Genomic DNA, 15,535 nt, shown 5'->3' on the forward strand with positions numbered 1-15,535 from the left:
GGACAGTTCCATTCAATAAACTGGTTGAAGAAAACGGTTCACTGGTTCTTTTGCAATGTAATGACGTCATTGTCAATGATTGCCCTTGATTCAAGCCTTCGGTTTACCCGTGCTCATAACATTAGCACAGAATGAGTTCAGAATCAATCACCAAAAGAATCAGTTCGGTTCAGACGCAATGTGTGTCAGTCTGCTTCACACTGAATCACGCATGCGCAGCATCATCAGCTCCTCGTTTCTCGAATCGGACGCGTCCGACAGAAACGGTTCTTGAATTGAGAACGAGTCAATCTTTTGTTCGTTATCTGGCTTGGCTCGGTGTTCATCTTCTGTTCTCTCTTCACAGCAGTTCAGTCAGTGTACTGTTTGAGGAAATGAATTACTCCCAAATATTCGTTTGTTTTAGCTCAGAGGGAGAGTCAGCCACATTAAAAAAGTTCACAGCTGAAGTCATTTGTGGATTAATGCTTATTGGAGACGCGGATCGTTTTAAACGATTCAGTTCGATTCTGTGAACTTATTCGTTCACGAACCTGATATCACTACACCACTTGAACGCGCTCACAACAGACCCAGAAGAGAAGACAATGCTGACTAAAGTCATATTTTTTGTTATTTTTGAACCAAAATGTATTTTCGATGCTTCAACAAATTCTAACTGACACATTTTCAATGGAGGGACAGAAAGCTCTCGGACTTAATCTAAAATATCTTAAACTGTGTTCCAAAGATTAACAGGGGTTTTACCGGTTTGGAACGACATGAGGGTGAGTCATTAATGACACAATTTTCATTTTGGGGTGAACTATCCCTTTAAACTAATTAGGACAAGCTGATTTGTTTATGCTGCATACGCAGCCAATGAGCTTGCTGCTTTACATTCAAATGGTTAGCTTTCACTAGAGCATTTCGCAGTGTACTTTCAGAGTTCCTTTGAAACCTTCTACCTCCCCAGCTCCACCTGTATAGATCTGCTTGTTTAGTCTTAAATACTCGCAACACCTTCCCCAGCTTAAATAGTATTAAATACTCACAGCACTGTGTAGGCGTATGTATTAGCAGTAGCAAGTTCATGTACTTGATTTGCAGTAGCAATAACCAACAGCAGCAATTTAAGAGCAGCAGCATAGCAGATCTATTCCGCCATGACCAAATACTGTACATTAACATAGTCTTATCCATTACCGTGCTAAAATCTCCTGAGAGATGTCATGATAGAAATAACATAATTATTCAAATAATTCTAATTTCTTTTGTATTTATGGAAAAATATGTTCTGGAAAGGTTTTCTAAGATTCAAGCCTTGAGGTGCTGCAGTGCATTCTGCTTTTCACTTAGCTCATAACACATTTGTCCTTTGACCTACACTTCAATGCCTCACCTTCCAACATGGTGTTTAATTTAGTGATTCATACTACAGAAAAACTGTGTAGGCTGTAGGGTCAGCTTCAGCTGCTTTACTCATAGTTTAGCTCTTTAGCTGCTGGCAATCAAGCCACACTTAGTGTCACTCGTTAGCAGAGGCAAATAAGTTCATTAAACAAGCTCAGCAGGTCTGTGTCTGTGCTGCAGCACATGAAATAAGCTCCAGGATTGTTCAGTTACAGGATGGTTTCATTTTCACATAGATTCAAAGACAACAGGCTGTTGATTTGTTGATTAATTAAGCAATAACAGAGGACTAATTAATGCTGAGTGGGTACATGTTGGTATGTTAATTAGCATAAAAATTATTTAGAAACAAACAGTAAATATTGATAATTATTCTTTTTTTAGTAGAATCAATTCTAGAAAGGAGACTGTTTTTTTTTTGGTAACCCTTTTAAAAATGTTTTTTATTATTTTTATTTTTTTTATGCTTCCTTTTTCTGTAAAAAACAAGTCACATTGTTGTTTTTCTAAATGACATGCATAGAGTTCTCAAAGAGCCGGAGGAAGGTAAAAACGTTATGCAATCCCCATGATCCTCCAGGAATCCAGGCAGTTTAGATCTTGTCCTTATGTTACCTCCCATTCTTGTTGTCCTCTGTCAAGTCCTGGTTTGGAGCAGCGCATCGCCTCCCTTTCCAGCGACTCCCACCTGTGAGCCAAAGATAAAATTGTTGATATGAGTCAACATTTCATTACAAAAATGCTGTGAACAGCCACCTCAGACAGAAAAGTGACAGCCGCGCTCACCCAGAAGCAGTGTCACAACATATGCAGATAACCTTCCCCGTCTCTGATATGTCCTTCTGTTACATCAGCCACAAGCTTGACTGTTTTCAGAAGTTGCCATGTGGTGTTTACTTTGAGCTGTTGGGCTCAGGATTTGACACCTTCAAAGATTTAAAATTAGGTTTACAAAAATTAGCCATGCAACAGCATAAAAATGGAGGTTTCAACATTGTATTTGTCAAAAGATGCAGGCTGTTTGTTTGTTAATGAAATGCCATCAGATCCACCTTAATCGTTGTGATATTTAATAATCACCAAAAAAATGACTTTTCAGTTTGTAAAATATAATTTCTTGTTTATTTCTTTAAAATATGACTTCTACATGATATATCTGCAATCATCTTTACTTTTGATTGTGAACGAGAGCCAACTTTCAAGCGTTCAATACATGTGCAAAGCAGCGTGTCTGTAAATGTGCAATTCTGTGGCATTTTCATACTGATTTGTAAGCTACTTTAAGTTACAAACCATAGTAGCAAATTGATTCTGGTATGAGAGTTTAAAAAAAATGTTTTAATCACTTTACAAGTGAGCCATTGCAAACAATCTCAGAAAATCGAAAATATAAAAAAAACATTAATCAAGGATTTTTTAAAACCGAGTGTATAGAGGTAATCTTTCATTTGCATTAAAATGTGTTTATTTAAAAGTCATACATTTCAACTCCATGATGTTCTTTTGTGATTTTGAACAAGCCTGACTGTTGGAAATGCAGTTGGCTTTAAATGCTTTAGAGTCTTTTGTCCTTTACAGAATGACTTAGATTCAACTTGGAACCGAAACAAGACTGTTTAATGATCCCATAGTGTCTGTGGTTACATGCTTTTATAGGAAATGAGCTGGATGTTAAAATACATTCTCTTGTGTGCAGAGATGACTATATTTAAGCTATACGATGACATACTGAAGAGTGCAAACACTGTGTTTGTAACTGATGGATCCATTATGGCAGAGCTGTCATCTGCAGGGCAGCGGTTAAAGGATTCTTAATAAAATGCACTTTGAGGCCTATGGTGGATGTATACGTTTTCGACCACAGCCAGTGTGATCCATTGACCTGCTTCTAGGACAATTAACACAAAAGAAGAAGAGTAGGGCGATCCATTTATGCCCCTGATGTGTCATATTTCCCCACCCCTCCATGTTCAGACAGACACTGATGGATCCAGATCCTAAAGTAGGTCAGGTGAGGTTATGCGTTAATCTCGCTGGTCCAGTTTGATTTGATTTTTCGCCCTTCGGAGAGTAGGTTGCATCACAAGCAGTTTAGTCCATCATTTGTCCTAATCGCTTGTGACAGCATTCGCTAGCGTGTGGCATCTAATAAGCAAAGGTCATGGTTCCTTCCGGATTGACTGGCTTGCTTTGCCTTTGGACTCGACCTGATTGTTAGATGCTGATGGAGGGATGCGAACCATATGCCGATTTCTCCAAAAGCGTCTGGTGGAAATGGTGTTGACATAATTGCCTTGAAAAGAGGAAGAAAAATGGTACTATTGTCTGGATGCGGGGTGACGTTAGCATGTCTGCTTCAGAGCTGCTCTGTTATTTGCTGTGACATTGCTTCGGTTTACAAGTGTTTGATGAGGAGCAGTTAGAGGAATATAATATAAACATACAATTAAAATTGTATGAAATTATTATATTGTACGTTATATTGTATTATATATATATATATATATATATATATATATATATATATATATATATATATATATATATCCCTAACGTGTGTGTTTGTGGGTGTATATGTATGTGTGTATGCACTATGCATATTTACACTACTGTTCAAAAGTTTAGGATCAGAACGATTTAGTTTGTTTCCAAAGGAGTTTCTTATGCTCATCAAGTCTTCATTTATTTGATCAAAAATATAAGAAATTTTTTTGTGAAAATACTATTTTGATGTTTTTCATTCAAATATTAAAATGTAATTTATTCCTGAGAGGCAATGCTAAATTTTCATTATCATTACTCCAGTCTTCAGTGTCGAACAATCCTTTAGAAATCATTCTAATATGCTTTGTGTGTGTGTGTATATGTGCATACAGTGTAATTTATATAAGATAATAATAAGGATAGCATAGTTTTTTTAATTAATAAAGTAGTGTTTTATGACTTGCCCTATTATTACAATACATGGTTGCATTTAATATTTTTATTCATATATTAAATATTTTCTAATTTACTTTGTCGTTAACATCAACATCATTTTTATATATTTGTTGTTGTTATTCTTTAAATATGAAGCAATGTTTACATAATTGATGCACAGTACTTTATGGCTACATACCATTTTGTGTAATTCATTTGTAAATACAGTTTCTAATATTAATAATTTCTAATAATGTTTTTAATATTTGTTGTTTCTTATTTTTTTTATGAAGTCATTCATATTTTAGCATATGTAACGGATGAATTAAATATAACTATATTTAAATGTTTATCTCAAGTGCTGACACTTTAGAATCAACTATAATGTAAAAGCAACTATAAGCGAAGGTGTGCACTGGAGTGCTTTTAAAACATTGCTCCGCGCTCGACCAGCCTGACACCAGAGTATAGGCACCAGCAATAATCTGAGATTGGGCCAGAACTATATCTTGGTCCTTTTTTCCTCCCACATCTACTTAAACATGCTTTGATTGTGTGAATTTTAGGAGTAATCATTTGTTCATTTGTAATCAGTTGTTTATCTGTCTGTATTATTGCTTGGAAAGCAGGTCAAACATAATCTCCTCAATTCATGGCACTCTTGAGACAGATTCTTAGTGCTTAGGCTTTTGGGATATTTTCTTTTGTGCTTAATTGGTGGAAGTGGAGCACTGACTGTTACGAGTGTCTTGAGGAATTTGCGTCCAACGGTCAGTGTTACACAAGAACACAAGCTCTCCAAGCTTCTCATTGTTCACTGAGGCCCTCAGAGGTTTGAGAGGATCAAGTTCACTGTTGTCAAGGGAGTCGTGTGAAAAGCCCAGAGTACCACTGCCACACATACCGAAAGGTGTAATCAGCCTCTTCTAAATAGTTAAGTGTGTAGGTTTTCAATGCTAAAATACTTTCTCCTTTCAGTTCAGTGAGACTACTGTTAGTCATTCAGCTGGATGTTGACATAAGGAAGAGTGTAAACACTGGCTTTGTGGTGCTTTCAAAATATTACTGTTTGCATCATCAGCCTGACATTCTTCAGGCTGATTTATACTTCTGCATCGGACCTATGCCTTAGCTTCTACGCCGTAGGCTGTGCATCAGTTTTCATTTATACTTCTGCATCATTGTCCACGTCAACGTGCAGATCACATGCAAACCGCTAGTCTGCCGTGACCATGGGCATGTTTCTTGTGTAACCTGCAGTACCACGGCAAAAGCAGAAGAAGAAGCTGCTTGTCGGAGAAGCATTACAGCCGTGACTGCTGCAAAAAAATATCAAAGAGCATGATTTAGAGATGATGACAGAACAGGAGATGGTGGCATTCTTTCAGTCTCCACAAGGACTTGTACCATGGCAGAACAACTGTTTGTTGTGCACAACAACGTGATGTAATGCTATGTTTCATAATAAATAAGGTTGTTCTTTGCGATGTTTTATTTTAAAATAAGATGCTGAAATACAGTTGGCTAAATTGGCAGAGTGGGCGGGTTTTACAAACCAAAACAAAGACTGACATTCCGGCCCAGATCGCACTTTTTTTTTAGATTAAATAAAATTTTACAAAAATATATTCATGCATTTAGACGCTTTCATCCAAAGCTACTTACAGTGCATTCAGGCTAACATTTTTTGCCTAACAAAAAAACAAATACGTTACCTTAGCATGTTTCTTAAATATCTGTAAACATATTAGGGTATTTTATGCTTTAGTAGAGTCATAATCTTACATACAGCACCTTTAAATTTACTTAAAACCTTTTTCCTTGAAAAAGTTAGATGTGTACAAAACATTTAATTTGGTTACAGTACCTGATAATGGATTTTATTACTTTTTTATTTTATATTAAAACCAAAATATATGTGTTAATTTAAAGAGTATTCTTTTATTATTTATATTATTTTATTTCAAAAGATACTCTTATTCGCCACTTGACCGTATTTAATCCGTCTGGAGCTGGAGGAAAATGACTTCATCACCGTTTCTGATTAGCAGACTCTATTCTGCATGGCCTTCTTTGACATTATGGCTATAAACTGGGCTGTTATCAGGCCGTAACTCGATAGCCTTATGTTATACCTTTCACCCAAACCAGTTAAAAAGCATTTCCTCTCAGACTTCCCCACAGCCTTGAATAACAGTACAAACTCCTTCACCCCAAGTGCATGCGCTCCACTGTTATGCAACCCACGCCGCCTTTGATTATACAATGAAGATTACGCTACACACCAAGCATCCTCCAGCACACCAAAATGTCGTCCAAGGCAGAGATCTTATTGTGATATTTGCATTCCTGAAGGCGATTTATGAGGCTCACATGGCAATATATCTCATGGAGGTCCGTGACCCATTTCAATAAAAGCTCTTTCTTGTTTCATGTCTACAAGGGAATTTCCCCACCCGTGGTTTCTTTACTTAAACTAATGTTGCCCACTGTAAATGCCAGGAGTTCCCTGCTCTGTTTTACTAGCTAGGTGGTCCTGAATAGCAGGGGTGATTCATTGGAAGGTAGCGTTCCTCCTCAGTATCGACTCAAGCCACTCGATAATATAGATGAACACACTGCACTTTTGCAGGGATTTAATTTGGCTATGCTGTGAGATAAAACGCATTGATCCAGTGGCACCGTTCTACCTGATTTGATTGGACGCCACAGTATCTCTGTTATCTGATTGGCGTGGACACACTGCCTTTTGATGATGTTCCTATTTGCATGCTTTTGCATATTTTATGAAGGGAACCCAAGACGAGCAACTCTAATGTTTGAGAAGTTCAGCCAGCTAATTAAGCATTCGTCGGCAGGCTAAGTGTTACTCAAAAACAAGCTGTAGTTGGTTAAGAAGAGAGCAGGTAGGTGTTATGTCACACGATGGCACAGTCTACAAACAGAACGAAACCCCATCGCTCAAAAAAACAATTTGCGAGCAAAAACCTGAGGAGGCAGCAAAAACCATCCCTTTCGCAAGCAAACCACATCCTATGACTAAACGCAGGGCAATGGGGGAACACTTTCCACTTCACTGCTCTGTATAAATAAGGATGCGATCTGGAATGGCGGACACCAAGGTCATGAGGAAATGGGTCACTTTTCAGAATAAGCCCACTTGTGGTTCTGCAGCATCTCGATGTGGAACTGAAAATATGTTTGTGCTCGGAGATGCTCTTTTCTGGAGGAAGTCCAATGCTGAGCGGACGTCTTGAAATTGTGGCGAAATATAGAGCGAGCATGAAATATTATTTGAATAAACAACCCTAAACTGTATGTAAACAAAATACCTTAATAGTGTAATGTGTTGCTTGTCTGCTTTAAATCACAATTTAACCAGTATTTAGAGAGTGTCAAATCTAGGTCATGTTTAATTTCAAGTAAATGTTCCTGCGCTTAAAAAATCAACACATCTGTTAGAGCTAACGGACATTTTGGCAGCTCTGTAAAGCCAAAGTCACAATGAATCCATGTGTCAAACTCAAGTAAACAGAAGTATTTTGTAGTAGCCCTCATGTAAACACTTTCAGTGGCAGATGATTTTACTGCTCCGTAGTCTTGGTGCAACAGCGCCCCCACTGTGCAATGTCCACTTTTGGTACTACAATCTGTTATTCAGCCATGCAGGGCTGTGAAGCCTTTGGTAACCTCTGGCAGCATAGTACACGCTCAGGTTTGGGCTGACAAAGAGAGCTTTTACCCCCTTATTGCACTGTAAAAGAGGCTTTTTATACACGCTATGACTGGAAGGCAGAGAGCCTTGCAATATCCATATCTTTTCCAATGTCGTTTTTACCGTATATTATTTGAGCTGGATTTTTGATGTTGTTTTTGTCTTTTCTCTCTCAGGCTAGTGTCCTGTGTGCTGACCTCATGGTGTAAGCAGGTGTGAAGATGAGTATTAGCAGCGATGAGGTCAATTTCCTGGTGTATAGATACCTGCAGGAGTCAGGTAGGTGCTGCTTAATTCAAGACCGCCCAAATCAACACTCCAGAACTATAACTGTTTCGCAGCTTTTGCTTTTTTACAGTTATAATTAATAAAAACCTACATGTCTTCTGGATCCACATGAAAAAATGCCCATCAGAGAATTACTTTCACTCTTTATTGGAAATAACTCACAGATATGTAAACATCTAATAATAGTAATATGTACTATTAACGTTGATTACAGTAAAACACTGTTCTCAGTCAGGTTGTTCTTTGAGTTAGCATGCACGCACACACACACACACACACACACACACACGATACCCTCCACATTGCTGTGAGCTTGGAGAGAAAGTTGATTCAGCAAGCGTCACACTAAAAGAAGTCTTTATCATTCCCTCTGGCAGGGTTTTCCCACTCGGCCTTCACATTCGGCATTGAGAGCCACATCAGTCAGTCTAACATCAACGGCGCCCTAGTGCCCCCTGCTGCCCTGATCTCCATCATCCAGAAGGGCCTGCAGTACGTAGAGGCTGAAGTCAGCATCAATGAGGTGAGAGAGCACAGCTTCATTTACAAAATCAGTCGTTACTTATCTGCAACAAGGATTTTTTTTTAAATTAACAATCACATTTGCTAATTTAATACTTAAAATTAGAATAATAATTTAGTAACACATGCACACATATTTTTTGTCATTTTAAATTAAGTTTTTGTATTTTTTTTAAATATCTGTGCAACATGTATATAATTAGTAAAGACACACACACACATATATATATATATATTTTTTTTTTTATGCATTTTCTTTCTCAGTGCAACAAGTTAAACTAAATAAAAAATGTTTCCTTGAAAACTAGCTGAAATTAAATTTAAGATATTTTTATAATATTTAATTTCAGTTTAATAAAATATTGTTTGATTAGGTAATAAATATTGTAATTAAATATTTTACATTTAAATTACTGTAATTGTGTTATTCTTAATATACATACACACGCGCACACACACACACATACATATATCATTTGCTTTGTGATATTATGGACAAATGTCTTAGTGGTTTCAAAAAAAAATAGGCTTCATATTTTTTAAGCCAAATAATAATAAATTTTTTTATTCTTTTGATTATACTTGATGAAATGCATCCCCTTGAGATGTTTCAGTGAGATTGACCTAGATTGTGATATTTATTATGATGCACTAAATCCTGTCAACGTTAAATGAGAGACTGACTGATGCTTTGATTTCTGTCTGCAGGATGGCACACTGTTCGATGGGCGGCCAATTGAATCTCTGTCACTGATTGACGCGGTGATGCCTGATGTCGTACAGACTCGGCAGCAGGCGTACAGAGACAAACTGGCCCAGCAACAGGCCGCCGCAGCTCCTTCTACAACCAGTACCAACATGCAGGGGAACGCCAAAAACGGGGAAAGCACCGCAAACGGAGAGGAGAATGGAGCACACGCCTTACCTAGTGAGTCATCAAATGAATCTGAATCACCTTACGCTGTTCATCATTGTTTTCTTTCACATTTCACATAATGGTGTAAATGTTTTTGCTTTCGGTTATGTACTGCGGCTGTAAATCAAAGAGCTGTTGCATTTTCTCTCAGTGACGGATGTCATGTGATGTCTTCTGGGTCTATGTTAGTCCTCATGACCCTCTGTCTTTACAGATAACCATGCAGACATGATGGACGTGGACGTAGATGTGGAGATCCCTCAGAATAAAGCCATGGTGCTGAGAGGTCACGAATCAGAGGTCTTCATCTGTGCCTGGAACCCTGTCAGTGACTTGCTCGCCTCTGGGTCAGTTATTCAGTCCGCTTGTCTTCTGAATCTTTGCATCACACATTCAGTTGTTCATCCATGCTGAGTCCACAGTAGGGATGCACCAATCCGATACCTAGATCAATAACTACGCTAATACTGGCATTTTAAAATGGATTGGTATCTTTCAATCATAGAGTTAGACATGGGCGTCACTGTCAATCTACAGAAAAAAGCACAGGAGTATCCGAAAATTTTCTGTGGCATTCAATGTAAATTTGTAAATACACATTGTAATTTTTATTATGAGTTAATTCCAAAGAGTGTGGTATAAGAATGTTTTGAAAATATCTCTTGCTAAAAATGATTTGTGGCATGCTTCCCACCCAAATAATTGCAATAAACTTTGTGCTTTGTTACTTGTTTAATATCACTAACCATTTCTTTTTGTTATAATACATATTGACTTGAGTGCAATATATTTGTATACAAGTCAGTTGTTAATTTTAAACTTTAAAAATAAAGTATCAACTGACAGTATAGTTTGAGGTTTTTTCCTCTTGAGAAAAATCTACCTGATATTTATCCAAATTAATTGACATCGAATCAAAATTAAGATCAAAGTTTAGAGGGATAATTCGCACAAAAATAACAATTTTGTCATTAATTACTCATCCTCATGTCATTCCAAACCCCTAAGACCTTGGTTCATAATTGGGACACAATTTAGATATTTTTGATGAAATCCAAGAGCTTTCTGACCCTGCATAGACAGAAATGCAACTACCACATTCAAGGACCAGAAAATTGTCCATGTGACATCAGTGATTCAACTGTGATGTTGTAAACTTTTTGTGTGCAAAGAAAACAAAATAATGACTTTATTCAACAATTTTTGCTAGTTTTCATAGCTTCTTAAAATTAAGGTTGAATTACTGATGTCACATGGATTATTTTAACAATGTCCTTACTTCCTTTCTGGGCCTTTAATATGGTAGTTGCATTGGAGTCAATGCAGGGATAGCTCTCCGATCTTATCAAAAATATCTAAATTTGTGTTCCAATTATGAACCAAGGTCTTAGGGGTTTGGAATGACATGAGGATGAGTAATTAATAACAGAATTTTCATTTTTGGGTTAACTATCCCTTTAATCTAATCACAAGCTTGTGAATAAAAATATAATCTTAAAAATTAATGTCAATACCCAGCCTTAGTGTGGAATATGTATTATAAACAGATGAAGACCTAAAGCTGGCAGTGGATTGCTTAAGTATCGATATTCGGAAAGAAAGAGTGCGACTGGTGTATCTGTAGAAGTTAAAAGTCAGCGAATGCAGAGTTATTTGATCCTCTGGCTCTCTGTAGGTCTGGAGACTCAACGGCGCGCATCTGGAATCTGAGCGAGAACAGCAGTAGTAGCTCTACACAGCTTGTCCTGAGGCACTGCATACGGGAAGGTGGCCAAGACGTGCCCAGCAACAAAGACGTCACGTCGTTAGACTGGAATGTGAGTTCAGCTATGACTCTGTTCTAAAACTCTGTGCATTATGAAAGACTTACATTTCCTCTTTGTGTTTCTTAGAGTGAAGGTACACTGTTAGCCACAGGCTCCTATGACGGCTTTGCAAGAATATGGACTAAAGATGGTAAGCTGTTGACAGTTGCCTTCTGTGCCAACATGCTGTGTTCTTTCATTCCATTCAGCAGACTGATAACTGTTCATTCACAGGTAATTTGGCCAGTACCCTTGGTCAACATAAAGGTCCAATATTCGCATTAAAATGGAACAAAAAAGGAAACTTTATCCTTAGCGCTGGTGTTGATAAGGTAAGAACAGTAACTACATTTTGTAAAGTGTAGTAAGAAAGTGCCAAGAATGATATCAACGTGCTAACATCCTGACAATCATCTAGAACAGGGCAGTGTTATTTTATGATCAGTGTTAATTTTGGCAGGCATTTTTGATTTAGTCTTAGTCTTGAGACGAAAATGCTTAATAGTCTTAGGGTGCTTTCACACCTGCCTCATTTAGTTCGGTTGAATCGTACCAGAGTTTGTTTCCCCGGTTTGCTGCGGTTTGTTTGGGCAGGTGAGAAAGCAGCAATCGCACTCGGGTGCGCACCAAAAGCGGACCAAACAAGCGTACCGAGACCTGCTTGAAGAGGTGGTCTCGTTACGCTTTCAAGCGAACTCTGGAGCGGTTTGCTTGTGGTGAGAATGTGATCCGACCTCGAACAGACCCAACTGCAAAAAGTACTGATCATTTTTGGACTAAACCAGCTGCCGTAGTCAGCTGCCCTGTGCATTATAGTGTTTAACTGTCAAGTGTTTGTTGACAGTTTGCACTTTAGCATGGCAGCTCCTGGACAAACTTGGAGTAGTGAGGAGGTGCGGAGCCTCATAGAAATTTGGTCAGATGACCATGAGCATGTCAGAGTTAAGAAGAATTAATGCACGCCTCCGCTTGAAGTTACGAGCGATTCCCGCTCGTCGTTTGCAGTGCATTAGAACGTTGGTTTGAAGCCATATCCGCGCTTCATTATAGAAATGTATTTTTTGCATATTGTAGTGTATACAAACAATGTAATAGATTATGGCCAGGGACAAAACCAGTCCGCGCAGTCGTCTCTCCATAGTTGTGTTGTCTCCGTGTTGTTTGCTGGCTTTTCCTCTTATGTTGGAATTTTCCTGCAAGTAAATTCTGACAAATTTCAAAGCAGTTTAGGAAATACGTCATGGCCAATGAGTGATTGTGGATGTTGTCATGTGACTGCATTTTGGTTCGTTTCAACTGGTACGGACCAAAGCAATCAGTGTGGTGTCAAAAGGAACCAAAAAAGCTGAAAAATGCTACAATGTATAGTTGTTTGCCCTTGGTTAGGGCCAAATGAATCGAACTAGAGATGTGAAAGCACCCTGAGTCACATTTGAGTCATTTAAGTCTTTCATAGTTTTTGAAAAGTCATTGCATTTTTGTTAACTTTTAGTCACTACTTTTAGTCAATAGTTTTAGCTAAACTGTAGTTAGCAAAATGTATTTTGGTTGCTATTTTAAAAATAATCATTAATTCTTTTCTCTTTAGACCAAATCAATTAAGCTTATGAGAAATTTAAATTAAGGACTGAATTTGGAAAATCAAAAAAAAAAAAGGACATTTATGACATAAATTATGCCAATTTTCATTTTTGGGTGAACTATCCCTTTAACAGAAGTGAAAAAGGAGCAACTTATATATATATATATATATATATATATAATTATTTTTCATTTAAAGAAGCACAATAAGACAATAGACACACAAATTAAACTCATTTTCCAGGTACTGTAGGTTTTACTTAACATGTATACATTTAAAATTTTTTGTTGGTTAAAATTAATGACAGATAGGTATTTATTTGGAATGCTGTCCTTTTAAGATGGAAGGCATGCATGAAATACTGACACACGTTCACTTAATCCATAACCTACTGTATTTACGTGAGATACTCTACACAATAAACGTTTTGACTGTTGTGTGTGTATTTGAGCGTTGAGAACTGATCATGCGCTGTTTATGAGAACGTAGGAAGTGGAGCGTGCGCTCGCGCGCGCGAGAGAGAGAGCACTTCTATCAGCAAGATTTCACCTATCCCGCCTTAACTAACTTTGTTAATCGTCAATAAATTGGGACTCCCAGGAAAAACGGGATGTCTGGTTACCTTATCCCTACTCCTTCAGGTGCTGAGGCCATTGTTTCAGATTGCTAGTTCACGTTTTATTAGTCTATCCATCCACTGTGGCTGCAATACTGACTAGAAATGTGAATGGTTCTTATCCGATCGCAATCCAATGACAGGGACATCTTGACGGACAATAGCCTATAGGATGCATTTTGAATGTCCAGTATTCCTCAAATAACATTATAGTCCAGTCTCATCTAGTTAACAAAGACGCAGCATTAATTTCGTCATCATATTATTTTTAGCTCGTCAACGTCTCGTCTTAGTCACAGAAAAAATTTAGTTAACTAATATTTTTCGGCGGCGTCTTCGTTACCGAAACTAACACGGTTTCTGACATATTAGTATTAAATAAAATATAAAAATAATGTTTAACTTTAAACTTTTTTTTCTTTTTGTAATTGTTCTTCATTTTTAAACAGCAATAACAAAAACTATATATATAAATTTTTATTTATTATAGTTTTAGTACTTTGTTAAACTAAATGAAATTGAGAACTATCTGATAATTAATAAATATCCTTATCAGTTAATACATGTTGCGAGTGGAACATAAATAATATAAATATAATGTATATAATAATATAATGTAACCTTTAAATATAATGTATATTTTACCCCGTCACAGATTATTTAATATTTCATTCTCTTCTTCAGACAACAATCATTTGGGATGCTCACACAGGGGAAGCCAAACAGCAGTTCCCGTTTCACTCAGGTTCACACAGATTCCAGTTTAAATTGAATTGTTCACCATATCAGAAATATTTTTGACTGTTTTGGGGGAAAGAGCTCTTATGCTGTAGCCTTTTCTCCCTCTCACCTCAGCACCCGCTCTGGACGTGGACTGGCAGAGTAACAACACGTTTGCCTCCTGTAGCACAGACATGTGCATCCATGTGTGCAAACTAGGCCAGGACCGACCCATTAAGACATTCCAAGGACACACAGTAAGACCTGTCTGCTTGTCCTGTCTTTCCTACATGTCCAGTCTTCCAAAAGGATCAATATCAAACTCTTTCTCTCTGTCTCCAGAATGAAGTTAATGCAATCAAATGGGATCCGACTGGTAACCTGCTGGCGTCGTGTTCTGATGATATGACTCTTAAGGTAAGACTCCATCTAATGCTATTTATGAATTCATTTTTTCATACTGTGCTACTAAGCCGAATGCAAGTCTGCGGTACACATTTCAGCAGTTGTTTTGATAATGCAAGTGCTGTCCTGGTGGTCTAAATAATTGCTTCTTCCATCATCCTAGATCTGGAGTATGAAACAGGACACTTGTGTTCATGATTTGCAAGCTCACAGCAAAGAAATCTACACTATCAAATGGAGCCCCACAGGTCCAGGAACCAACAACCCTAATGCCAATCTAATGCTGGCCAGGTAGAGTAGTACACACTCAGTAGTACACTTACAGTACCCATTCAAAATTAAACCAGATCCAGTTCAGTTAAAGGAAACAGACTTTTAGAAAGATTTGCTTCGGAGATTTTCATATTAATGAAAGTTGGGGGAAAGCTATTGTTGCACATTTGCTACTGTGAGTAGTTATAGACTAGTATACTTTATTACAGACAATTTTTTTTTTGGTTATTTACCACACATGCACACACCTGTTAATATCATTTTCCAACCGTTTTCTTAAAAAAAAAAAAAAGTGCATCGGCACCCCACTCTCTCGATCCTACTTCACTTACTGTATTTTCTACTATCATATATACATATACACACACACACACACATATAC

The 15,535-nt window shown here is 37.5% G+C and overlaps 2 protein-coding genes across 3 annotated transcripts in view; one reads left to right on the plus strand and one right to left on the minus strand.

The window, feature by feature from the left end:
* LOC113111008 (F-box-like/WD repeat-containing protein TBL1XR1) overlaps positions 1 to 15,535 on the plus strand; it is a 51,261-nt gene that overhangs the window by 33,577 nt on the left and 2,149 nt on the right. The window contains exons 4-14 of the mRNA XM_026275374.1: positions 8,203 to 8,305; positions 8,692 to 8,837; positions 9,545 to 9,764; positions 9,967 to 10,099; positions 11,428 to 11,569; positions 11,645 to 11,708; positions 11,792 to 11,889; positions 14,440 to 14,500; positions 14,611 to 14,732; positions 14,818 to 14,892; positions 15,044 to 15,171. Coding sequence (XP_026131159.1) covers positions 8,248 to 8,305; positions 8,692 to 8,837; positions 9,545 to 9,764; positions 9,967 to 10,099; positions 11,428 to 11,569; positions 11,645 to 11,708; positions 11,792 to 11,889; positions 14,440 to 14,500; positions 14,611 to 14,732; positions 14,818 to 14,892; positions 15,044 to 15,171 — 1,247 coding nt within the window. The 5' untranslated portion in view covers positions 8,203 to 8,247. The remainder of the gene's footprint in view (positions 1 to 8,202; positions 8,306 to 8,691; positions 8,838 to 9,544; positions 9,765 to 9,966; positions 10,100 to 11,427; positions 11,570 to 11,644; positions 11,709 to 11,791; positions 11,890 to 14,439; positions 14,501 to 14,610; positions 14,733 to 14,817; positions 14,893 to 15,043; positions 15,172 to 15,535) is intronic.
* The window catches only part of LOC113111007 (uncharacterized), a 101,720-nt gene continuing 86,933 nt past the window's right edge, over positions 749 to 15,535 (minus strand). Inside the window, exons 19-20 of one of the 2 annotated variants that reach the window (XR_003293247.1) lie at positions 2,179 to 2,318; positions 749 to 2,080 (exon numbers count right to left, since the gene is read on the minus strand). The gene's annotated coding sequence lies outside the window, so the exon portion shown is untranslated. The remainder of the gene's footprint in view (positions 2,081 to 2,178; positions 2,319 to 15,535) is intronic. The other variant, XM_026275373.1, reaches the window with a different exon arrangement.

Source organism: Carassius auratus, chromosome 11, assembly GCF_003368295.1.
Source record: "Carassius auratus strain Wakin chromosome 11, ASM336829v1, whole genome shotgun sequence".
Lineage (NCBI taxonomy): Eukaryota > Metazoa > Chordata > Actinopteri > Cypriniformes > Cyprinidae > Carassius > Carassius auratus.